This window comes from Oryctolagus cuniculus (assembly GCF_964237555.1).
Source record: "Oryctolagus cuniculus chromosome 16 unlocalized genomic scaffold, mOryCun1.1 SUPER_16_unloc_1, whole genome shotgun sequence".
NCBI lineage: Eukaryota > Metazoa > Chordata > Mammalia > Lagomorpha > Leporidae > Oryctolagus > Oryctolagus cuniculus.
Window position 1 is genome coordinate 4,009,283 of NW_027208201.1, and position 24,653 is coordinate 4,033,935.

The following is a 24,653-nucleotide window of genomic DNA, read 5'->3' on the forward strand; positions in this document are numbered from 1 at the left end:
CTGTGAGCTCACCCAGACCCCACACTCTCTGGTCTCCCAGCCTTGCTTCTACAGGGGCTTCCCGAAGGGTCCACCCTTCCCAGCTTCACCTGCTGAAACCCCATCACTCCTCAGAAGTCTGCCTTCTCTGGGGCCACAGGTGGAGCTCAGAGGGCCCTGGTTACACAGTCAAGGCTGACCCTTCCTCCCCAGCCCCCTGCCTCAGGGCCTTGACTTGGGCTGCCTGAAATCTCCACTTTGGGGTGACACACCTTCTCCTCCAGGAACAAGGCACCTGTGCCCTGCACAGCAGAGTCCTTCTTCCCAAGGATAAAGGAGGCTTCCCCACAAGGTGTCCTTCCTGCATGAAATCACTGGTACATTATTCCTGTGCCCAGCGTGCGGAAGTCCCAAGAGTAAGATCTGGGTTTGACCCATTCCCATGTCCCCAGCACCAGGCCAGGGACTGAAGCAGTGACAGCACCGAGTGGGAAGCAGCCTCTACCTACATGACTTCCTGGTCCCCGGGTAGGCTACCCACTGGGTGTTAGGGGCACCAAAGGGCCGTGACGTCACCTAGAGAGGTCAGAGGTCACTTATACCAGCATCTCTTGGGAAAAGCTTAGATCAGCTAGCCAGAGCCAGGAGTCCAGGTTCACGCCTCAAATGTTTATTGCTACTTCCCCAGACTGTGAAACCTGCTCCCATTCCAGGGAAAATGCCAGAACATCAAACAGCTCCACCTCTTTGCCACCTTAAGGTGACTAGGGAGAGAGATGGGGCATATCCCAGGAGCCTTGGAGTGGGGGGTTTGGGGAGAGACAGAGGTCAGGTTAGGTCTTCAGACTGCAGCACAGGTCTCAGGCCACAAGCACCCGACAGGGCTGGACTGGGCCGAGCGGTTTTCAGTAGTGGTGGATGGGAAAAAAAAAATCTTTGGCAGTGGGTGCCAGGAGCCACGACGGTAATGCAGTACCTGGCGCCCCATGGGCGTGGCTCCGGGGCACTGGGCGGAGTCAGCAGCTGCGCCTCTTCTCACAAATCCAGTTATCTCTCGTATTCCCACAGGGGGCGTCATTCCACAACCCGGAATCCAGCATCATGACACAGTCCTCCTGGCCCCTGGAGTCATTGGGCTCCCCAGTGTTCCAGTGGCTGTGGGGGTTAGACAGGGTGTTGCCGGAGCTTTAGGCGGTGGGTGGACCCGGGATCCGACCCTCTGAGCCCTACCTGCAGTACCCAGCTGACGGCCAGAATTTAACCCCCAGGCTGTTCCTGGGAACTAAATGACCATGCCTAAGACTCTAGCCTCGCATCAAGCAGTTCCTGAAATCAGCCAAAGCTCTTCCCCTAGAGTCTCACCCGTCCCTCTCCACAGTTGTCAGCCGGAAGCCATCCCTCACCTGAAACTGAGCGGGACTCCGTCCACCCACTGGTAGCCTTCAATCCTGCCCCGCCGACGCACGGCCCGGAGGCCCAGCCAGTAACCGTACTTGTATTGCAAATTCCGGCTCAGGAAGCCCTGGAAGGGAAGCCCAGAAGCTGAGCCTGGAGACTCGGCCTTGCCCACTCACGTGCCTGCCACGCCCACTCACGTGAACACGTTTTGCCCATGCATGTGGGCCCACCCCACCCATTCACCTGCCTAATCCCCACTAGTGCCAGCCCTGCCCAATCACGTAGCCCCACCCACTCAAGCGGTCCCACCTATTCACGTGCCAACCCCGCCCACTCACGTGGCCCCGCCTTGCCCACGCCTATGGCCCCGCCCCACCCACTCACGTGCCCACGCGGGCCACGCCCCCTCGCGAGACTGCCCTCAGCCCTAGGAAAAGCCCCAACAGCGCACCTGCTCCTCCAGGCCCCCAACAATCACCAGGTGCCCACTGATAAGTGCGCATTGCTGCTGCGCCTGCTCCCACGTGTCCGGCCTCTCGGAGAAAAAGTAGCAGGAGCCCTCGAAGAGGAGCCACTTGTCGGGACACGGCTCGCAGGAGCCTGGGGGGTGGCCACGGTCAGAGAGGCGGCTTGCTCCAGGGCAGTGCGTGCCGCGAGGATGGGGGCAGAGCCGCAGTGGAGACCTGGCTCTGCGGATTTGGGAACCCAACGCCCCACCCCCACCGGCAGGGCCCCACTGGTCTCCTCCCCCGCCTGGCTCACCATTCTGGACCTTGGTGTTGTCCAGTGCCCGGTACAGCTCACTGCGGATGTTCTCGCGGTCCCTGCTCGCTTTAGCCACCTCCTGCGTCACTGCAGAGTCAAGGCCACGGGGATTAGGGCTAGGGGCAGCGGCAAGCAGGGGCAAAGGTCCGAATCCCTGTCCGGGGTCAAGACTAGCTCTTAGGGGTGGATGTCTGGCCCAGCATTCGAACCACTTGTTGGCTTGCCCACATCCTATGTCTGAGCTCAGGTTTGACTGAATTCTGCTTCTGGCTTCTGACTCCAGCTTCTGGCTAAAGCACACCCAGGAGGCAGCAGGCTGAAAGAGGGGGGGCCCTGCCATCCTGGGGTACACCTGGATGGAGTTCCTGGCTCCTGGTTCTAGCTCAGGCCCAGCCCTGGCTGAGGTGGGCATTTGAGGGTTAAACCAGCAAATGGAAGAGCGTTCTCGTTCTCTCTCTCTCTTTCTCTCTCTCCTAACAACAACAAAACCACAGGGAAGAGGTGTTTGGCACACTGGTTAATTCTCTGCTTGGGATGCCTGTATTCCCATATCAGAGTGCCTGGGTTGAATCTTGGCTCTGCTCCTGAATCCAGCTTCCTGCTGATGCACATTCTGGGAGAAAGCAGGTGATGGCTCAAGTGTTTGGGTCCCTGCCACCCACATGGGAGACCTGGATGGAGTTCCAGGCTCCTGGCTTCAGCCTGGCCCAGTCTCAGCTTTAGTATTTAGGGAGTGAACCAGGTGTCTGTGTTAAAAAAAAAAAAAAATGACATTTAGGGTCCAGGTATGGCTGGTTGGAGTTAGGAGTGACAGCCAAGGTCAGTATTTAATGGTAGGGTCAGGGACCCAGCCTTCACCAGGGCTCAGGGGTCGGGGTCTGGACACACGGCCCTCACCGCGGGTGGTCAGTTCTTTCAGGGCGCTCTCTTGTTCCAACAGCTTGGCCTGGGTAGCCGCCAGCTCCAGGACTGCCTTCTGCAGCTGAGCCTTGTTTTCCTTGCCTAGGAAGGACGGGGGAAGGGGAGGAGAGAAGGGAAGGCCAAGGCTGGGAGCCCGACTTCTGAGACCAGCCCGCCCCGCCCCCACGCGCCTCTTCACTCCCGGCAGCAAACGTCGCCCCCGGCTCACAGCAGCTCCCGCAGGCTCCGACCTCCTTCTTCAAGGTATCCAGCGCCGTCGCGTGCTTGGAGGCTGCAAAGACCCCAGCCCCACGCACTCGCTGGGTCATCCTTCCCCGTCCTGGGGACCGTGGGGATCCCCACACCACCCTATACCGCCCCGACCACCGCCCGGCCCCGGGCGCCGCGGTTCGCACGCACCGTTTGTACTCAGCGCGTCCTGGTGCTGGAGTAGCGCCTCCCGCTCGCTGGAGGCTGCAGAGAGAGGAGCTTGCAGGAGCGCGGCCGGGGATGGGGAGTGCAGGGGGAGGGAGCCGTGGACCCTCCTCTGGCCCTCCCCCGCTCCCCTGTCCCGGGACCCACAGAGAGAGTAGTGCGCACAGGCAGGCACGAGGTGGGGCTCCATGGCAGGGGGTACAGGGGCCCATGAGGGCCATACTGTTCCGGCGCACTCACACTCAGGTCCGCACGCTTACCACAGAAGGCCTAGACATAACCTCTCCTTTCTAAGGGGTCACTCACCCTCGGACAAGAGGACACTCAGGATGAGCGCCCACAAAACTGTGGCCACCAGAACAGCCAAAGCCAGGAAGAAGATTCTGTGTCTCCAGGATGTCCAGCGTCCCCAGTGCCCTGGGAGGACAAAAATGAACTCCTGGGTCCCCTCTCCAGCCTCTAGGGGGACTGAACCCTGGGCACTTGGTCTCCTCCCAGGAAATGGAGGTTCAGAGAGGGTGAGAGACCTGCCTAGGATCACACAGCCACCACATGGCAGAGTTGGAATTTGGAGGCAGGTGCAGCTGGTTCCACGGCACCCAATACCTGGATGACTTTTGCCTTCCCCTCCCCCTCCCCCATCAAACCTGTGACACCTCGGGCAGGAAGAGACCCAAGGCAGAGATTCTTACCCCGGGACACGTCCTCAGACATGCCGTCCCACTTGCTGTACCCGGGGGTGTCCATAGCAATGCACAGGTCCAGCCTGGTGCTGAGATACTAATTTAGCCCCTACTCCTCCCTGACCCCACCCACTCTCCCTTCCTTCCTATTTCCTTAGCCTAATTCTCGGCAGTAGGAGCTAACCAATCATAGCACCAGGCCCTAGAAGGGCTGGGAAAGGGGGAGGGCGTGGGAGGTGGAGGGGATGGTCTCAGCCTTCCTGTCCTGGGAGTTGCAGCTATACCCCTTAGGTGGTCGCTGGCAGCTTCTCTTTGGAGTTTGGGCCTTATTTCCTGTGGACATGGGGTTGGCTCCCAGCCAAGAGGCATGCGCAGAACCCAGCCAAGTTCTGACACCTGCTGGGTCCCAAGAAAGTCCCCTCCCCCAGACCAGCTCAGCTTCCCTTCTTCAGCTCTCCTGCAGCTGCCTGGCAGGGGCGGGATCTTCCGGCCAGAGAGGAGCAGGCACTTGTTGGGGGTGAGCAGCGTGGCTGTTGGACACCAGGACTGGGTGGAGGGGGCGTAGGTAGCTTCTAGAAGCTTCAGTTTTCTGTGACATGAAAAAGGGGACAAAGGGACACTGTGATAAAGAAACGAGGTGGAGCCGACACTGTGGCACAGCGGGTTAATGCCCTGGCCTGAAGCGCTGGCATCCCATATGGGCGCCGGTTCTAGTCCCGGCTGCTCCTCTTCCGATCCAGCTCTCTGCTTTGGCCTGGGAAAGCAGTACAAGATGGGCCAGGTCCTTGGGCCCCTGCACCTGCTCAGGAGACCAGGAGGAAGCTCCTGGCCCCTGGCTCTGGATCGGCGCACCTCCAGCCATTGCGGCCATCTGGGGAATGAACCATCGGATGGAAGCCCTCTCTCTCTGCCTCTCCTCCCTCTGTGTAACTCTGACTTTCAAATAAATAAATAAATCTTTATTAAAAAAAAGATAAAGAAACTAGGTTATGCTCATCCAACCTTGCACGGTCTTAGGCACATAAAAAACAACGTTCATACGTTCTCTCGACAAGTAAGATTACAAAAATATCATAGAAAAATGGAATGAAAAGAGAGGTTTTAGGGGGTGCAAGAGAATACTAAAATCCTTACAGAGTTGGTTCCCAATATGCCTTTTCCATCAATGTTTTCTTAAAGATTGGTTTATTTGAAAGGCAGTTATAGAACAAGAGCGACAGAGAGGAGAGAGAGATCTTCCATCCACTGGTTCACTCCTCAAATGGTTGTAATGGGCCAAGTGGAAGCCAGGAGCCAGGAGCTTAATCTGGGTCTCCCAAGTGGGTGTAGGGGCCCAAGCACTTGGGCCATCTTCCACTGCTTTCCCAGGTGCATTAGCAGGGAGCTGGATGGGAAATGGAGCAGGGGAGACTCGAACCGGCACCCATATGGGATGCCACAGGCAGCGGCTTAACCCACTGTACCACAATGCCAGCCCCTCCATGAATGTTCTGAAGACCTCTTGTGAACACTGTAATATATTCCACATTGATCTGGAAACTGGCGCTACCTCAATGTTCAAAATTAGCAGATTTTAACAGATTTCCTCCTCCTCATTGCCAACATTTTTGTGCCACTTGGCACTACAGTCAAAAAATACGTTGTCACGTGTGGTGTTCTCAACCAGGGGCAATGATGCCTACCGAGGGATATTTGGAAATGTCTGGAGATGTGTGTGTTGTCAGATTGGAGGGAGGAAAAAAGGGGGAGGGAGAGAGAGCGAGCTAGCAAGGAAGCGGGAGCCAGTTGTAGACTGTAGCTTCTGCTTCAAACCCCGCAATGCAAAAGACTGCCTCCCACCCTTGGTGAGGAATAATCCAGTTCTAAATGTTCTCAGTGCCAAGAGTAAAAATGCTAATAAAGTCCAAAGGACCTCCAAAAATTTTGCGGAAAATGGAATTTAAAAATAATCTGGGGATAGGTGTTTGGTGCAGTGGTTAAGACAGCATTTGGCATGCCCACATCTGAGACCTGGCTCCACTTCCCTTTCCAGCTTCCTGCTAATGCACACCCTGGAAGGCAGCAATGATGGCTCAAGTACTTGGATCCCTGCTGCCCATGTGGGAGACGCAGATTGGATTCTGGGCTCCTGGCTTCAGCCTAGCCAATTGGGGAGTGAACCAGTGGATGGAAGACCTCTCTCTCTCCCTCCCTCTCTCTCTCTTTCTCTCTCTCTCTCTCTCTCTTTCTCTTTCTCTCTCCTCTGCCTCTCCTCTGTGTAACTCTAACTTTCAAATAAACAAATAAATATTAAAAAAAATCCAAAGGGGGAGCTTCAAAAAGTTCACGGAAAAGGCATAGGCTGAAAAAAATCAATGAATGGATTTCAGTTTTTTGCACCACAGTAAACTGCTCTTTTCATTGCGTTTTCCGCAAACATCTTGAGGTATCCTTGCAGTGTATTTCATAAGTCCTAAGTGCTGTGAAGAAAGAATACATGAAAGGGAGAGAAAGTCCAGCAGGATAAATGGCGTGGCAGGGTGGTTATGGTGAGTCCCCTCTGAAACCCATGCTGGAGTCTGTTTGTTTATTTGTTTGCTTTATCTTTTTGTGTTGAAGCACAGAGAGATCTTCCATCTGCTGGTCCACTCCCCAAGTACCCACAACAACAGGGGGCTGCGCCAGGCTGAAGCCAGAAGCCAGGAACTCCGTCCGGGTCTCTCATGTGGGTGGCAGGAGCCCAAGCACTTGGGCCAGCTCTGCTGCCTTCCCAGGCACAGTTAGCAGGGAGCTGGATCAGAAGTGGAGCAGCCAGGACTCAAAGCAGGCACTCTGATCCGGATGTGGGGATCACAAGTAGCAGTGGAACTCGAGTGCCAGGTGATCCCCCACTGTGCCATCACAGGAAGGTGGAAACCTGAGCCCACGGTGATGTGCAGAGGCGGGACCTCGGGGAGGTGAGTAGGACTCAAGGTCAAGGTCATCAGGGTGGAGCCCCACGAGTGAATCCTGGAGCCTTTGAAAGAAGCGGGAGAGACCAGAAGAGATGCAGACAGAGAGACACAGACACACAGATACACATATAGACACACACAGAACATACATAGAAACACACACACAGACATGCACACACGTGTATTCCATGTGTCTCTCGCTCTGTGGTTTCCTGTGCCCCCTTGCTGCACTCTCCCAGCAAGAAGCCACCAGGAGAGGTGGCTGCTTGACCTTCAACCTGATGAACTGTGAGCCCAGACAGATCCAAGGTGGGTGGCGGAGTTGCTCATTTTTTGTTGCTTTTTTTGTGATTTTTTTTAAAAAGATTCATTTATTTACTTGAAAGAGTTCCACAGAGAAGGAGAGGCAGAGAGAGAGAGGTCCTCCATCTGGTGGTTCACTCCCCAGATGGTTACAACGGCGGGAGCTGTGCTGATCCAAAGCCAGGAGCTTCTTCCGGGTCTCCCACTTGGGGTGCAGGGGCCCAAGGATTCGGCCTATCCTCTACTGCTTTCCCAGGCCATAGCAAAGAGCTGGATCGGAAGTGGAGCAGCCAGAACTAGAACCGGCACACACACGGGATGCTGGCAGTACAGGCTGCAGCTTCACCCAGAGTGGCACAGCGCCGGCCCCTTGTGAATCATGTTTACTCTTGTTCACGAGAGCTCTCATGCCTGGTCAGCTCTAACTATTAAACAGAGAACACATGACTCACTCCATTTTTTTAAAGCACAGTAAGTGCAGAATTGGGGAAATTAGCACCGGCCAGTTGCCTGATATTGCAGTGGCAAAGTTAAAGCTCTGGTTTGCAGTATTTCTCCAGGGCAGATATAAGACAAGGAACATGCCCTATGGAGTAACTCCCCAGCCTCAGGAAGCAGGCTGCAAGCCCTGTGAGGCGCTGGCCAGGGCTGGATGACCCAGCAGATGCGGGGCAGGGTGGGGGAGTTCCCCAAAACTCTATGCAAAAGTGGATTTTTCAATTTATTTCATTTATTTGAAAGGCAGAGCGCTCTTCCATCCACTGATTCAGGCCTCCAAATGCCCACATCAGCTGGAGCTGGATAAAGCCAGGAGCTGGGAGCTCCATCCGGGTCTCCCATGTGGATGGCAGGGACTCCACTACTTGAACCATCACTGCTGCCTCCCAGAATGCACTTCAGCAGGGAGCTGCAGTCAGAAGCAAAGCCAGGAATCAAGCCCAGGCAGTCTGAGAGGCTGCAGGTGCCCCAGTGGCATCTCAGCTGCTACACCTGATGCCCATCCCTGGCATTTACTCTTTTTTTTTTTTTTTTTTTTGACAGGCAGAGTTAGACAGTGAGAGAGAGAGAGACAGAGAGAAAAGTCTTCCTTTTTCCATTGGTTCACCCCACAAGTGGCCACTACGGCCGGTGCGTTGTGGCAGGCGCGCTGCACCGATCCAAAGCCAGGAGCCAGGTGCTTCCTCCAGGTCTTCCATGCAGGTGCAGGGCCCAAGCACCTGGGCCATCCTCCACTGCACTCCCGGACCACAGCAGAGAGCTGGCCTGGAAGAGGAGCAACCGGGACAGAATCCGGCGCCCCAACCGGGACTAGAACCCGGTGTGCCAGCGCCACAAGGCGGAGGATTAGCCTACTGAGCTGTGGCACCGGGTGGCATTTACTCTTAAAGTGTACACGCTAACATAGCAGCACAAGCACTGCAGTGAAGAATCAATGGAGGGGCCGGTGCAGCAGCAGGGCGGGTAAAGTCGCCGCCTGCAGTGCCCGCATCCCATAAAGGTGCCAGTTCAAGTTCCGGCTGCTCCACTTCTGATTCAGCTCTCTGCTGTGGCCTGGGAAAGAAGTAGAAGATGGTCCAGGTCCTTGGGCCCCTGCACCCATGTGGGAGACCCGGAAGAAGCTCCTGACTCCTGGCTTCGGATCAGCACAGTTCCAGCTGTTGCGGCCATCTGGGGAGTGAACCAGTGGATGGAAGACCTCTCTTTGTAACTCTTTCAAATAAATAATAAATAAACCTTAAAAAAAAAACCATATGGGAGACCTCGATTGAGTTCCTGGCTCTGGCTTTGGCCTGGTCCATCTCTGGTGCCCCCAGCACTTTGGGAGTGGGCCAGCAAATAGAATCAATCAATCTCTGTCTCTCTCTCTCTGCTTCTGAAATAATGTCTTAATTTTTTTAAGATTTATGTATTTTGAAAATAAGAATTGCAGAGAGAGAAGAGAGACAGAAAGAGGGAGAAAGAGAGAGAGAGCAAGAGAGAGAGAAAGAGAGAGAAAGAGGGGGAGAGAAAGAGAGAATCTTCCATCCACTGGTTCACTCCCCAGGTGGCTGCAATAGCCAGCACTGGACCATGCCAAAGCCAGGAGCCAGGAGCTTCATTTAGGTCTCCCACAGGGGTTCAAACACTTGGGCCATCATCCACTGTCTTCCCAGATATGGTAGCTGGATGGGAAGTGGAGTGGCCGGGACATGAACTGACACTCTGCTATGCGATGCAGCAGTCCCAAGCAGCAGCTCAAACCACTGTCTCACAATACCCACCCCTTATTCTCAAATTTATGTGAAAGAGTAAATATTTTATGAATTGTCAGTTTTTTTAAAAAAAGATTTATTTGTTTAGTTGAAAAGCAAAGTTACAGAGAGGCAGAGGCAAAGGCAGAGAGAGAGGTCTTCCATCCACTGGTTCACTTCCCAGACGGCTGCAACGGCCAGAGCTGGGTCGATCCGAAGCCAGGAGCCAGGAGCTTCCTCCAGTTCTCCCACACAGGTGCAGGGGCCCAAGGACTTGGGCCATCTTCTTCTTCTTCTTTTTTTTTTTTTTTTTTTTTTTTTGACAGGCAGAGTGGACAGTGAGAGAGAGAGACAGAGAGAAAGGTCTTCCTTTGCCGTTGGTTCACCCTCCAATGGCCGCCGCGGCCGGCGCGCTGCGGCCTGCGCACCGCGCTGATCCGATGGCAGGAGCCAGGAGCCAGGTGCTTTTCCTGGTCTCCCATGGGGTGCAGGGCCCAAGCACTTGGGCCATCCTCCACTGCACTCCCTGGCCACAGCAGAGAGCTGGCCTGGAAGAGGGGCAACCGGGACAGAATCCGGCGCCCCAACCGGGACTAGAACCCGGTGTGCCGGCGCCGCTAGGCGGAGGATTAGCCTAGTGAGCCGCGGCACCGGTTGGGCCATCTTCTACTGCTTTCCCCGGCCATAGCAGAGAGCTGGATCAGAAGTGGAGCAGCCAGGACTCATAGTTGGGATGCCAGCACTGCAGGCAGCAGCTTCACCCGCTATGCCACACGACCAAGCCCTGTCCATCAGTTTTGAGGGGAAAAATCAATATAGGGAGAACCCTCCCATCACATAGTACATGAAATTATAGTAAAACATGAACTGAAACTTAAACGAAGGAATTGAGAGCAGAGTGTGATGCAGGTGAAAGTGGAGGCGAGCAAACGGAAGAGAAAGCCCCTGCCACGACCAGGTTATAGCCTGAGGTTGGGAAAACTGACTCACACGACGGAGAGAGAAATAAGTCGGACCCTTCCTGACCCCGTGCTCACGGAGTTGGGCTTGGGATGGATCACGAAGAGAAAGGTGGGAGGCAAAACTGTTAGGCTCATGGAAGAAAATGTAGACAAATATCCCTGTGGCCCACGGTTGTAGGAAAACTTGTAGAGGTTGATCCCAACACAAAGGAGAAGAAAATAGGCATTTGGCTGTATCAAAATGATGACTGTCAAGCCAAGGACATTATAGGTACAATTAACACGTGGGTAGCAGACTGGACGGAGGTGCTTGCCATGTCTATAATGAAAAGGTAACTCTGTCTCTTTCTCATTCTCTGCCTCTCTGTGTAACTCTGACTTTCAAATAAATACATAAATCTTTAAAAAAGGCGGGGGGGGGGGCAGTGCTGTGGCATAGCGGGTAAAGCTGCTGTCTGCAGTGCTGGCATCCCATATAGGCATCGGTTCGAGTCCCGGCTGCTCTACTTCCGATCCAGCTCTCTGCTATGGCCTGGGAAAGCAGTAGAAGATGGCCCAAGTCCTTGGGCCCCTGCACCCACATGGGAGACCTGGAAGAAGCTCCTGGCTTCAGATCGGCACAGCTCCAGCCATTGCGGCCAACTGGGGAGTGAACCAGCAGATGGAAGCCCTCTCTCTCTCTCTCTCTCTCCGCTTCTCAGACTTTCAAATAAATAAATAAATCTTTAAAAGGGGGGGGGCAGTGCTGTGGCTTAGTGGGTAAAGCCGCTGTCTGCAGTGCTGGCGTCCATATGGGTGCCGGTTCGAGTCCCGGCTGCTCCACTTCCGATCCAGCTCTCTGCTATGGCCTAGGAAAGCAGAAGATGGCCCAAGTCCTTGGGCCACTGTACCCGCGTGGGACACCTGGAAGAAGTTCCTGGCTCCTGGCTTCAGATCAGCGCAGCCCCCGCCATTGCGGCCAACTGGGGAGTGAACCAGCAGATGGAAGACCCCCCCCAATGTAACTCTAACTTTCAAATAAATAAATAAATCTTTTTTTAAAAAGTGACTGATTTCTAGGATATCAACAGTACTTCTGCAGGACCAGCTGTTTGTCACCGCAGTTGGGACAACACTTGAGATGCCCATGTCCCATATCAGAGGGCCCAGGTTCAAGTCCCGGCTCTGCTCCTGATTCCAGCTGCCTGCTGGTACACACCCTGGGAGGCAGCAGTGAAGTCTCAAGTGCTTAGCTCCCTGCCACCCACAGGGGAGACCTGGATGGAGCTCCTGGCTCCAGTCTAGTTCAGTTCAGGCTGCTGCAGTCATTTAGGGAGTCAATCAGAAGATAGAACACATCTCTCCCTCCTCTCTCTCTCCCCCCTCTTCCTTTCAAATAAATATTTCTGTCCCCATAAAAACAACACAAAAAAATCAACAGAAAAATAGGTCAACAGTAAGAAAAAAAGCCATTCACTGAGGAAAAGCTTAAACTGATTAGTAATTCTTAAAATAGTAATGAGATTCCACCCTCTATGGATTAAAATGCAAATATTCAAAAGCAGACTGTCCCTTGTTGAGGCCTGCTCACAGCCAGATGAGGGTGCTATTCAGTCCAGTGTTTTCTTTCTTTTTTCTATTTTCTTTTAAAGATTTATTTATTTATTTATTTGGAAGTCAGAGTTACACAGAGAGAGGAGAGGCAGAGAGAGAGAGAGGTCTTCCATCCAATGGTTCACTCCCCAATTGGCTGCAATGGCCAGAGCTGTGCTGATCCGAAGCCAGGAGCCAGGAGCTTCCTCCGCGTCTCCCACGCAGGTGCAGTGGCCCAAGGACTTGGGCCATCTTCCACTGCTTTCCCAGGCCACAGCGGAGAGCTGGATGGGAAGTGGAGCAGTCAGGTCTCGAACCGGTGCCCATATGGGATGCCGGTGCTTCAGGCCAGGGTGTTAACCACTGTGCCATAGTGCTGGCCCCTCTTTCTTTTTTAAGATTTATTTATTTATTTGAAAGGCAGAGTTACAGAGAGGCAGAGGCAAAGAGAGAGAGAGAGAGAGATCTTCCATCTGCTGGTTCACTTCCCAGATGGCCACAATAGTTGGAGCTGTGCTGATCTGAAGCCAGGAGCCAGGAGCTTCTTACGGGTCTCCCACGCCAGTGCAGTGGTCCAAGCACTTGGGCCATCTTCCACTGCTTTCCCAGGCCACAGCAGGGAGCTGGATTGGAAGTGGAGCAGCCAGGACTCGAACCAACGTCTATATGGGATGCTGGCACTGCAGGCGGCTGGACCAGTGTTTTCTGAAATATATCTGCAGCTAGGTAGTGAAATGAGGATCCCCTATCCTGAAAACAGATACATCATCAAGCCTCCTAGACTGGAAGGATGTTCACCACAGTGTTGTTTATAGCAGCAGAGTAAAGCAAACCAGTATGCAAAACTTGGAGTGGACACATTTTGAAACAAATGAATCCTAAGCTGTAACATGCTGGATTTCGGTCACCTAGAGTGAGGAGTAGAAATGAGTTGAGGGGGGTCTGTGCTGTGGCATAGTGAGCTAAGCCTCTGCCTGCAGTGCCGGCATCCCATATGGACACCAGCTTCTGTCCTGGCTGCTCCACTTCCAATCCAGCTCTCTGCTATGTCCCCAGGAAAGCAGTAGAAGACCGCAAGTGCTTGGGCCCCTGCACCCACATGGGAGACCCAGAACCTCCTGGCTCCTGGCTTTAGTCTGGCCCAGCCCCAGGGGAGTGAGCCAGCAGATGGAAGACCTTTCTGTCCATCTCTCTTTCTCTCTCTAACTCTATCTCTCAAATAAATAAATATTTTTTAAAAAAGTTGAAAAGCAGATAAGCATATATACCCGACGATGCAAATATACACAGCCTCAAGTGTTGTATCAGACCCATCGGGGCCAATGTCCAGGGCACAGAGGCAGGAGGACTGTTAAAGCCCAGCAGTGCTTGAAGGACAATGCACGGTGGAGAAGAGTCATTTTCCCCAAAATGCGATGACCTGAGTCAGCTTCCCAAAAGCGCTTTTCCAAGATGTAAGACCCCTCTCAGCCTCTTCATCAGAAACGGGTTCTGCGTCACCAGGTGCCAGCCGCTGACTTGGCAGGAGGACTGGCCTGCGGGCAGAACTTTCTGGTAGACCACACCCTGGGCTGCACTTCGTAAGAGGAAACGAGAAAATGAGAATTGCACAAGTTTGACCGCAGCCATCAGAATGTATTCTAGGGAAAGAGGATGCAGGGAACTGATTCATCTGCCCGCGTGGGGGGACAGGGGAGAGTGAATTCATTCACGGGGATCCCGGTGGGGGCTGGGCACTGGAGCAGGGCCTTCAAGGCACACACGGACAGTGTTGGCAGAAGAGACGGCATCTGGCACAGCCCAGGCAGAAAGCAAGGATGCCGAAAAGGGTAACCCTACAGCGGGAGCCACCTTGGAGAGCCAGGGTGGAGCTGTCCAGCCCAGGCAGGAATTCGGAAGGCTGCCCATGCCCTGTCCTGCACCCAAAACCTGCTGCAGGGGAATGGAAGTCCCGGGTACGAGGCTGGCCACAGACCACTCACCTTCAGCCTTGGGGCAGGACTGGGAAACGGGGCTGATCGTTGAGGGGCGAGAGTGAGTGAGAAGGCGATGAGGCTGGGAAGGTTGGGAGGCCATGACAACCACAGGTACCTAACTGAGCCTGAAGGACCTGGGAGGGCTTCCTGGAGGAGGTGGTACATGGAGAAGGAGGCAGAATAATTCTAGAGGAGATGAGCGAGTGAAAGAATGTCCCATCAGGACGTGCAAGGATTGTGCAGAGAGGGAACAGAATTCTCGGGAGAAGCAGAGACGAGTGCGATACTCTGGGGCTGGGGCGTCAGCTAGGGCAGGGTCACACCAGGGGCGCAATGGTCGGGATGTGGGTTGTTCCCACCAAGACGCAGGTTGGAACGAGGGACAGGCATCTGGCGTGGTGGTTAAGACTCCTACATTGCATATCACATGTCCCCTCTCTGCTCTCAATTCCAGCTTCCGGCTCATGCCGACCCTGGGAGGCAGCGGTGATGCCTCAAGTACTTGGGGTCCTGCCACTCACATGGGAGACCTGGATTGAATCCCCGGCTCCCAACTTTGGTGTCACCCGCCCTGGCTGTTGTGGGCATTTGGGATGCTCCATCCACACGGGATGGAGCTCAAGCTCACTCATTCTCTCACCCTCTGTGTGTGTCTGTCTGTCTGTCTCTCTCTCTTTTTAAAGATTTATTTATTTATTATTTGAAAGTCAGAGTTACACAGAGAGGAGAGGCAGAGAGAGAGAGAGAGAGGTCTTCCATCCACTGGTTCACTCCCCAGTTGGTTGCAATGGCTGGAGCTGCGCCGATCCAAAGCCAGGAGCCAGGAGCTTCCTCCGGGTCTCCCATGCAGGTGCAGGGGTCCAAGGACCTGGGCCATCTTCTACTGCTTTCCCAGGCCATAGCAGAGAGCTGGATCGGAAGTGGAGCTTCTGGGTCTCGAACTGGTGCATAGGAGACCATAGGGGATGCCAGCACTTCAGGCCAGGGTGTTAACCTGCTGCGCCACAGCGCCAGCCCCGTCTGTGTCTCTTGATGAAATAAATCAATAAAAAGTTTAAAAGGCCTCTGCTTCCCAGTGTGATGGTGTTCCCGGGTAGTGGAGCCCTTCCCAGCTCATGAAGCCAAGGAGGGCTCCACTCTGAGGAAGGGGCTGGTGACCCTCTCTGGGGACTGCATTAGGTCTCACAGGAGAAAGCTGGGTCTCTAGCAACTGCATTAAGGACCCCAAGAACGGGTTGTTTTGGTTTTGTTTTTAGAAAAGTTTCTTCCAGGCCGGTGCCGCGGCTCACTAGGCTAATCCTCCGCCTAGCGGCGCCAGCACACCGGGTTCTAGTCCCAGTTGGGGCGCCAGATTCTGTCCCGGTTGCCCCTCTTCCAGGCCAGCTCTCTGCTGTGGCCAGGGAGTGCAGTGGAGGATGGCCCAGGTGCTTGGGCCCTGCACCCCATGGGAGACCAGGAAAAGCACCTGGCTCCTGGCTCCTGCCATCGGATCAGCGCGGTGCGCCGGCTGCAGCGCACCAGCCGCAGCGGCCATTGGAGGGTGAACCAACAGCAAAGGAAGACCTTTCTCTCTGTCTCTCTCTCTCACTGTCCACTCTGCCTGTCAAAAAATAAAAAAAAAAGTTTCTTCCTTTATAAAACACTAGTGATCTTTAAAATTCTTATTTGAATGGCAGAGAGAGGGGGAGAAAGAGGCCGGCAGACTGGTTCACTCTCCAGATGCTCACAACAGCTGGGACTGGGCAGGGTCAGAGTCAGGAGCTGGGAGCTCCACCCAGGTCTCCCACAAGAGTGACAAGGACCCAGGTACTTGAGCCATCACCTGCTGTCTCCAAGGGTGGGCATAGCAGGAAGCCAGAATTGGAAGCAGGGACAGGACTCCCACCCACACACTCTGATGGGGAAGTGGATGTCCCAGGCATCTTAATCACAGCACAAAACACCCAGCCCCCTTCCCAGCGTCCCAGCTGACTCCAGTTCCATCTACCACAAGCCCCTTATCAGAAGCCAAGTGGGTACTGGTGCCTCGCTCTTGGACCGAATGCAGAATAAACCCCCTTTCTTTAGAAACCGCAGGTTATCTTGTTACAGCAATGCCCAGATGGACTACTAAGACAAGGTGGAAGTCACAGGAGCCAGTCCCACGGTCCCCAAGGACAGGGCCACCCCTGTCCCCAGTCCCTCAGTAGGTGGGAGACTCAGGAGAACCCCTGAAACCCAGCTCAGTGCAAAAAGGATGTCATGGTTTGGTGCTTGCTGTGAATGGCACCTTTCCTTTTTTTATAATGAAAGATATCAAGCACATTGTTATGCAGAAAGAAAAAAAAAGAAGTGGATTCGTTCTACTCTGCTTTACCAAGTTTTGACATCTGCACACATTTCAGATCCTCTTCAAGTACATAAATCACAAACCAACAGGGTGCACATCCTGTGGACCCCTGTGTGGTCTTATTTCCAATTTTCCTTCTCCGAGACAGCTGCTCCCCCAAATTTGCTGGGGTTCATATTTGAAAAATGCTTAGATTGTGTGTGTACCCATGAGTTGTTTTGCACATTGGGGAGCTTTATAAAAACATGCTCACGTGGTCAATATCCTTCCTCAACTTGTTATTGTCCCTTCCAGGTTACAATGTGACCTTTATCTACTCAACACACATCTTTCACATGAAAAAGAAAAGATAAACACAAGAACACCCATGCCTACTAAACAAAAAAACAGGATCCAGCTTCCTTAATTTGATAACAGGCCACTTGCAGAAACTTTAAGAAATGTTTTCCTTAATAATGACATGTGAGGGGCCGGCGCCGTGGCTCACTTGGTTAATCCTCCGCCTGCAGCGCTGGCATCCCATATGGGCGCTGGGTTCTAGTCCTGGTTGCTCCTCTTCCAGTCCAGCTCTCTGCTGTGGCCCGGGAAGACAGTGGAGGATGGCCCAAGTGTTTGGGCCCCTGCACCCGCGTGGGATACCAGGAGGAAGCAACTGGCTCCTGGCTTCGGATCGGCGTAGCTCCAGCCATAGCGATCATTTTGGGGGTGAACCAACGGAAGGAAAACCTTTTTCTCTGTCTCTCTCTCACTGTCTAACTCTATCTATCAAATAAATAAATATATATATATAAAGACATGTGGGCCGGCGCCGCGGCTCACTAGGCTAATCGTCCGCCTAGCAGCGCCGGCACACCGGGTTCTAGTCCCGGTTGGGGCGCCGGATTCTGTCCCGGTTGCCCCTCTTCCAGGACAGCTCTCTGCTGTGGCCAGGGAGTGCAGTGGAGGATGGCCCAGGAGCTTGGGCCCTGCACCCCATGGGAGACCAGGAAAAGCACCTGGCTCTTGGCTCCTGCCATCAGATCAGCGCGGTGCGCCGGCCACAGCACGCCGACCGCGGCGGCCATTGGAGGGTGAACCAACGGCAAAGGAAGACCTTTCTCTCTGTCTCTCTCTCTCACTGTCCACTCTGCCTGTCAAAAAAAAAAAAAAAAAGACATGTGAAAAATATTTTTGGTAAAAATCAAGAACAAAATGAAGATGCCTACATGGGTGGACATTGATTTGTGTCCCCAAAAAAGGTATGTGGAGGCCAGCCCTGACCTCTGCTGCCTGTAAAGGTGACCTCATTTGGAAAGATGAAAGGTGGTCCAGAAAGGTCACAGAAAATGGAATTAAAAGATAATTTCACTTTGGGGCAAAAATATTTTCAGATCTATGCATGTCATAATACATATTTTTCATAAGCTGTCTTCAAAGATTCATTTATTCACGTGAAAGGCAAAGTAACAGAGAAGAAGGGAGGGGCGGGAGGGAGGGAGGGAAGAGGGGGAGAGAGAGGGAGAGAGGGAGAGAAACGGAGAGAGAGAGAGAGAGAGAGAGACCAAGACCAATGGAAATTTGCTGGTTCACGCTCCAGATGGCTGCAACAGCCAGGGCTGAGCCAGACTGAAGCCAGGAGCCAAGAACTCCACCTGGGTCTCTCACCTAGATGGCAGGAGCCCAAGCACTTGGGCCATCTTTCCGGGCCTTCCCAGGCACATTAGCAGAGGTAGATCAGAAGTGGAGCAGCCGGCCGGCGCCGCGCCTCAACAGGCTAATCCTCCGCCTTGCAGCACCGGCACACGGGGTTCTAGTCCCGGTCGGGGTGCCGGATTCTGTCCCAGTTGCCCCTCTTCCAGGCCAGCTCTCTGCTGTGGCCAGGGAGTGCAGTGGAGGATGGCCCAAGTGCTTGGACCCTGCACCCCATGGGAGACCAGGAGAAGCACCTGGCTCCTGCCTTCGGATCAGCGCGGTGCGCCGGCTGCAGCGGCCATTGGAGAGTGAACCAATGGCAAAGACCTTTCTCTCTCTCTCTCTCTCACTGTCCACTCTGTCAAAAAAATCAATAAATTAAAAAAAAAGGAAGTGGAGCAGCCAAGACTCAAATCAGTGTTCATACGGGATGCCAGCGGCATGGGTGGCTTAGCCTGCTGCACCACAACACCAGCCCCTTTCAGGAACTCTTTGAAGACAGCGTGTGCACAGATTTCAGAACTTTTCATGCAAAAACAAATGAAAGTTTTATTAATTTTTACAGTTATTTACTTGAGAGGAGGAGAGGCAGAGAGATCTCCATCTCCTGGGTCACTCCCCCAAATGCTCGAATGGCCAGGGCTGGGCCCAGCCAAAGCCAGGAGCTGGAAACTCAATCCAGATCTCCCACATGGACGGCAGGCACCCCAGCACCCGAGCCATCACCTCTGCTTCTTAGGGTGTGCATTCGCAGGAAGCTGGATCAGAAGCAGAGGAACCAGGACTGGAATTCAGGCGCTCCAACATGGGATGAAGGCATCCCAAATGGCACTGAACTCCAGTGGCTGGCACTGTGGCGCAGTAGGTTAATCCTGCACCTGAGGTGCCAGCATCTCATATGGGCACCAGTTCGAGTCCTGGCTACTCCTCTTCCAATCCAGCTCTCTGCTGTGGCCTGGGAAAGCAGTAGAAGATGGCCCAAGTCCTTGGGCCTCTGCACCCACATGGGAGACCTGGAAGATGCTCCTGGCTCCTGGTTTTGGATCATCCCAGCTCCAGCCACTGTGGCCATTTGGGAAGTAAACCAGCAGATGGAAGACTCTCTCTCTCTCTCTCTCTCTCTCAAATAAATAAATAAAAATCTTTAAAAAAAAAAAAAAGCTGGCAGCAAAATTACTCTGTAAAAGGAGAAGTTTTCTTATGTCTTAACAACAAGCATTTGCAAATAAAGGAGAAAACAAGTTCCTTCACAATGCAGCAAAAACTCTAATCACAAGAATACAGAGAATGCTACTACACTTAACTATGATCTAATAAATAGATGCAGCACGAGTTCTTAACAAGAACACTATGTACTTCAAAGAGGTTAATTCGTCCCAAACCAATTTATAAGTCCAATGCCACCCCAAATAGATTCTTTTTTTTTAAAATAATTTATTTTGACAGGCAGAGTGGACAGTGAGAGAGACACAGAGAGAAAGGTCTTCCTTTGCTGTTGGTTCACCCTCCAATGGCCGCCGCGGCCGGAGCGCTGCGGCCAGCGCACCGCGCTGATCCGAAGGCAGGAGCCAGGTGCTTCTCCTGTTCTCCCATGGGGTGCAGGGCCCAAGGACTTGGGCCATCCTCCACTGCACTCCCTGGCCACAGCAGAGAGCTGGCCTGGAAGAGGGGCAACTGGGACAGAATCCGGCGCCCTGACCGGGACTAGAACCCGGTGTGCCGGTGCTGCAAGGCGGGGGATTAGCCTAGTGAGCCACAGCACCAGACCCAAATAGATTCTTTGACAGAGACTTTGTGTTCAGATATGCGTAACAGAGTTGACCATTTTAAACATTCAGAGTGTTCAATTCAGTGCCATTAAGTACATTCACGTCAAGGTGGGTATTTGGTGCCCTGATTACGCCACTGCTTGAGACACCCACATCCCACATCAGAGGGCCTGGGTTCGAGTCGCAGCTCTGCTCTAATTCCAGATTGCTGCTAAGACAGACTTTGGTGGGGCCGGCACTGCGGCGTAGTGGGTAAAACCTCCTCCTGAAATTCCGGCATCCCATATGGATTCTGATTCATATCCTGGCTGCTCTTTTTCCAATCCAGCTCTCTGCTATGGCCTGGGAAAGCAGCAGAAGATGGCCCAAGTGCTCAGGCCCCTGCACCCACATGGGAGACCTGGAAGAAGCTCCTGGATCCTGGCTCCAGCTATTATGGCTATTTGGGTAGTGAACCAATGGATGGAAGATCTATCTATCCCCCTCTCTCTCTGTAACTCTACTTCTCAAATAGATAAATCTTTAAAAAAAATTAACTTGCATCTGCTGGTATATGATGAAGAATACAACTCAGAACAGTCCAAGGGGACAGGTGCACCAGACATGAGATAACATGGAGGGGACATTGTGGAGTTGCCACGCCCACAGAAGGTACATCACACACACAGCACCTGTATGCGCTCACCCACCCAGGACCCCTCAAATCTCACTTGTCAAGCTGGTGTTGTGGGTTAAGCTGCTACTTGCAGTGCCCAGCAGCCTATATTGGAGCCCTGGTTCGAGTCCAGGCTGTTTCATTTCCAATCCAGCTTCCTGCTAATGCACCTGGGAGACAGTCATTAATGGCTGAAGTGCTTGGGCCCTTGCCACCAACATGGGAGGCTGGGAGGGAGTTCCAGGCTCCTGGCTTCAGCCTGGTCCAGTCCTGGTTGTTGTAGCCATTTGAGGAGTGAATGAGTGGATGGAAGATCTCTCTCTCCATCTCTGTCACTCTGCTTTTCAAATAAATCTTTCTCTCTCTTTTTAAGGGTGTTTATAGAACACAATCTCCAATGAGCCATCACCTATTTGGTCTCTCTGGTGATCAGGCCATTCTGAGGCCATCTAGGGGTTCATTCACATAAACCCAGGTGTGGTCAAAGGCACCCCCATCACTCCGAAATTAGGACAGACACCACCGACCCAATAGATTCTCCCACACAGGAGTCGCCCCTCCAAGCTGTCCCATACTGAGCCAAGACAGCCAGACTTTCACTCACTTGCACCTAGGTAAGCTGTGCCAGGAAGGGGCCTGACTATGAGAGAGGCAGCTCCGTAATGAAATCTCTCTCCAAAGCAGCAGACAAGGTGATGGCTGCCTGCCAACAGAACTCCTAGCCACGGGGACACCGTGTCCTTCCTTGAAGGATGTGAGGGTCGGGCACTGGGGCACAGCCACCTGACCTGCTGCTTGGGGCAGCAGCGTCCCATATCAGAGCATCTGGTTCAAGTCCTAGCTCCTCCACTTCCCATCCAGCTCTTTGCTCGTGCACACCCTAGGAGGCAGCAGGCCTTAGCTCAGGGGCTTGGCCCCCTGCTGTCCACAGAGGAGACCTGGATTGAGTCCCCAGCTCCTGGCTTTGACCTGGCCCAGCTCTGGCTGTTGTGAGCATTTGGTGGAGTGAACCGGTTCAGCGTTTATAATGAAAAACTTAAAGAAAAAGAGTAGCCACTCTAGAGCCAGCAAGGGAGGAGGGAGCTGGGGTGCTTACACCCCAACTCTCAGGAGGCACTGGAATTAATTCCCTGTCAAATGAGCTCCAGAAACCAGAGAAAGGGTGCAGGGTACGGTTACAGGGACGCAGTGCAGGGATGAGGGCCGCAGGAGGCACAGCAGGTGCACGGGGCAGTCCCTGAGCTGAACCGAACGCAGGAAGCCCCCGAAGCCGCCCCACATCCGCTCTCCAAGGGTGTGCCAGGACCACAACCTGGAAGCCAGGGGGCGGGGATGGCCGCGCCGCGTCAGAGGCAGCCAGAACCCCGCTGTGCCCGTTGGAGACGCAGCACCAGACGATTTCAATCCTGGCGGGTGGACGAGGCAGCCCGGGAGGCGCCGTCTTCCGTCCTGGCGCAGGCGGCTGCGGCTCCGCGGCTTGCACACCTGGAGTCTTTCCAGCCGTGGCCTCTGAACTCCCCTCTGACGTGGGTGGGCTCCCCGGGGTTCCGAAGCCTGGCGAAGCTGCGCAGCCCGGCCCGGAGCGGAGCGAGAGCCTCCGCCCCGCCCTCCCGCAGCGGGACCCAGGGCGAGACGCGCGTGGGAAGCGGGATTCCAAGGCAGCTTCGTTTAGGCTTAAACACTCACAGTGCAAGGAGGAAACGAAGCCTGGATTTCGGTCGTCTTTTGTGCATCTCTGGATTCTGTGTCCCACGAGCGTTTTGCAGCCACGTTCCCTACTGTTGTGAACCTGACGACGGGACGGCAGTCTTGCGCATCGCTGCTGGGCGGGCCGGGTTCTGGGCAGCTCAATCACCTGGCCTTTCCTCTCCTAGCCAGCCCTGGGGAGAAGCCCTCCCACCTGGGGGCGTGGTTCAACATATAAGTCAATCAACGTAGAGGTCACGCCCCCAGCCGCCATACTGGTTCTTTCTCTGGAGGCCACAGTACACCTGCCTAGATTAGGAGCCCGACAAGCCCCTGTGGACCAGAGAAAGGGTTCAGACTCGTGACCCTGCCTGGCCCTTTTTCCCCCACGGACACCATCACAAAGCTCATGCCCACCCCCCACAGCCACCGCCTAAAGTGCACCCTGGTGTTTCCCTGTTTGTGCCCTACCTTTGCTGGGACCTACATCCTTGCAATGACCTCTTGGACTCACTCGACCTTGGATTTTTCCATTAATACACCATGATTAAAAAACATCCGCCCAGGGTGCCGCTCTGATGATGGAATTTGGGGCACCTGCTGCCTGATTTGACCATGGCTACGCCAGTCATATCCGGAACTCCATGAAAGTCCCAGCCGCTTATGCCCAGGGGGTTTGGAGGATTCCCCAGGTGCAACTGAGGCCCGAGTTCCCTTGCCACACCACCTCTTCCCCGCACCTACTTGAGTAGCAGAGGCAAGCCATCCACCTGTGCCACGTGCCCTCCTTACTGAAGGCTGAGAGTCCATCCAGGCGGAGCCTGCTGTCTTAGAAGTCGGCTGTGCAGGAAGGACTGGGAGGGATTGGAGGAATGAGGAAGGAGCTCTGCCTGCTGTTTTGCGGGCTCACTATCCTCCCCCCAAACTCTCGGCAGGAAGTTCTGCTTGTAGTCTAACCTGCAGGTGTCCAGAGTAGCAGGTCCTGAGCCCCTTGGGAGCTGCAGCCCCTGGACACCCGGGCTCTGACTGCACACAGAACATGCACATCTTACTAGGGCTGCAGATGTCTCTGTCTTGCATGTTCTGAGCATGGGAACTGGCATTAATGTGCTGGTCCCACGCCCCTCTCCACCCCACCCACAGAGACCCTTCTCCAGCCCAGCAGAACCCAACAATCCCAGACCTATCGCTGTAGAGCTCAGAATGGAGGGGAGGAGATTGGCTCTAATGGAGTGCCCACTGTATACACAGCCCCTGTGAACACCAAGTGCAGCCGGCACTGCAGTGCTGTCTTCCCATTTCACAGATGAGGGCCTCAAGGCTCAAACAAATCACACGACACAGAGGCCCCTTCCGGCCCTGGACGCTGGTGTCCACAACTCACCCACTCCTGCCTTCAGCTGCCTCAGATCCTGGATGATCTCTCCCCCTCTTCTGCCGGCCCCTGTTTGTGGCAGCTCTGGACTTGGAGACTAAGCCAAGAAAAGCAGGATTGCAATGATTAAACACCTACTGCGTGCCATGCCCTGGGATGTTGTGTTGGAGAGTCAAGCTCGAGGTGTCCCCTGAGATGCCCTGCAGGCGAGAAGGACAGTGGCTGCAGGCCAGTGACAGCCAGGCCCGGCCCCCACCTCCCGGGAACCAGCAGTCCAGGGAGGCAGGGATCTGACGTGCATCACAGCACGCGTGTTCCAGGAATCCAGGGAGGTGGTGCTTCGGCGATCCGAGGCCCCTTATGGCACGGTCAGCCTGGGGGGCGCTCCGTGGACTCCTCGTCTTGCCAGGTCACCCCCCTCCCCCACCTTTCTTCCTGGAGTCTCCATCCCTTCCCACCTCCAGGTTCAGCTGCCTGGGTTTGCTGATGTCTTCTGTTACAGGGAATACTGCTGGCCTCAGCAGCCAGGGCTGAACCATGGTGTCTCCTGTCCCTTTAATGGCCCCTCTTTAATGCCTGTGAGTACCGTGGCAGGACACTTTGCTAACTGCTGTCCATGCCCATCCACTCCTTCTGCCCGTCCTGTGATCCGTGGTACAACCTCTGTTCGACAAGTGAGAAGTTTGGGTAACTGGTCCAAGGTTATATGACTGCTGACTGGGGAAGTGGAATTTCATCCCTGGCCATCTGCCTCCACGCTGTTGACCAAAGAGCATCCAACAGTCTCTAGGAAAAAAGAGAAAGATACTTAGAGCTTTATTCTGAGAAGTCCCTAATGAAAAGTCCCAAGATCCACCAGCAAAATGACAGCAAGAACGATGATCTGTTCAGAGAGTAGAGTTCTATACAGCAAAGAAAAAGGAACCTGCTAATGCATTCTACAATGTGGAGGTCTCACACAAGAGCAAAAGAACCAAGACATAAAGACCTCACCTGCCGGAGCTGACTTAACGTGCACGTCCAGAACAGGC

At 54.1% G+C, this 24,653-nt stretch overlaps 1 protein-coding gene and 1 long non-coding RNA gene across 4 annotated transcripts; both read right to left on the reverse strand.

Moving 5' to 3' along the window:
• Nucleotides 1-627: 627 nt before the first annotated feature.
• CLEC4G (C-type lectin domain family 4 member G) lies at nucleotides 628-22,432 on the reverse strand. 3 transcript variants are annotated; one of them, XM_008249153.4, is made up of 10 exons: nucleotides 22,248-22,432; nucleotides 4,445-4,749; nucleotides 3,784-3,894; nucleotides 3,463-3,516; nucleotides 3,272-3,334; nucleotides 3,040-3,144; nucleotides 2,140-2,229; nucleotides 1,829-1,977; nucleotides 1,383-1,501; nucleotides 628-1,134 (listed from the first exon to the last, which is right to left on the reverse strand). In XM_008249153.4, exons 1-10 carry the CDS (start codon nucleotides 22,292-22,294, stop codon nucleotides 996-998), a joined length of 1,182 nt encoding a protein of 393 aa, XP_008247375.4. In that variant the 5' UTR covers nucleotides 22,295-22,432; the 3' UTR covers nucleotides 628-995. The 3 variants fall into 3 exon arrangements, with proteins under 3 accessions (XP_008247375.4, XP_008247379.1, XP_008247378.1); XM_008249157.4 differs by lacking the exon at nucleotides 22,248-22,432 and adding an exon at nucleotides 21,874-22,210; XM_008249156.4 differs by lacking the exons at nucleotides 4,445-4,749; nucleotides 22,248-22,432 and adding an exon at nucleotides 4,170-4,342.
• A 539-nt stretch (nucleotides 22,433-22,971) lies between these two features.
• Nucleotides 22,972-24,415, reverse strand: LOC138847770 (uncharacterized). Its single transcript, XR_011385727.1, has 3 exons — nucleotides 24,284-24,415; nucleotides 23,632-23,719; nucleotides 22,972-23,101 (listed from the first exon to the last, which is right to left on the reverse strand). It is a non-coding gene; the product is annotated as an uncharacterized lncRNA (long non-coding RNA).
• Between the last annotated feature and the right edge of the window lie 238 nt (nucleotides 24,416-24,653).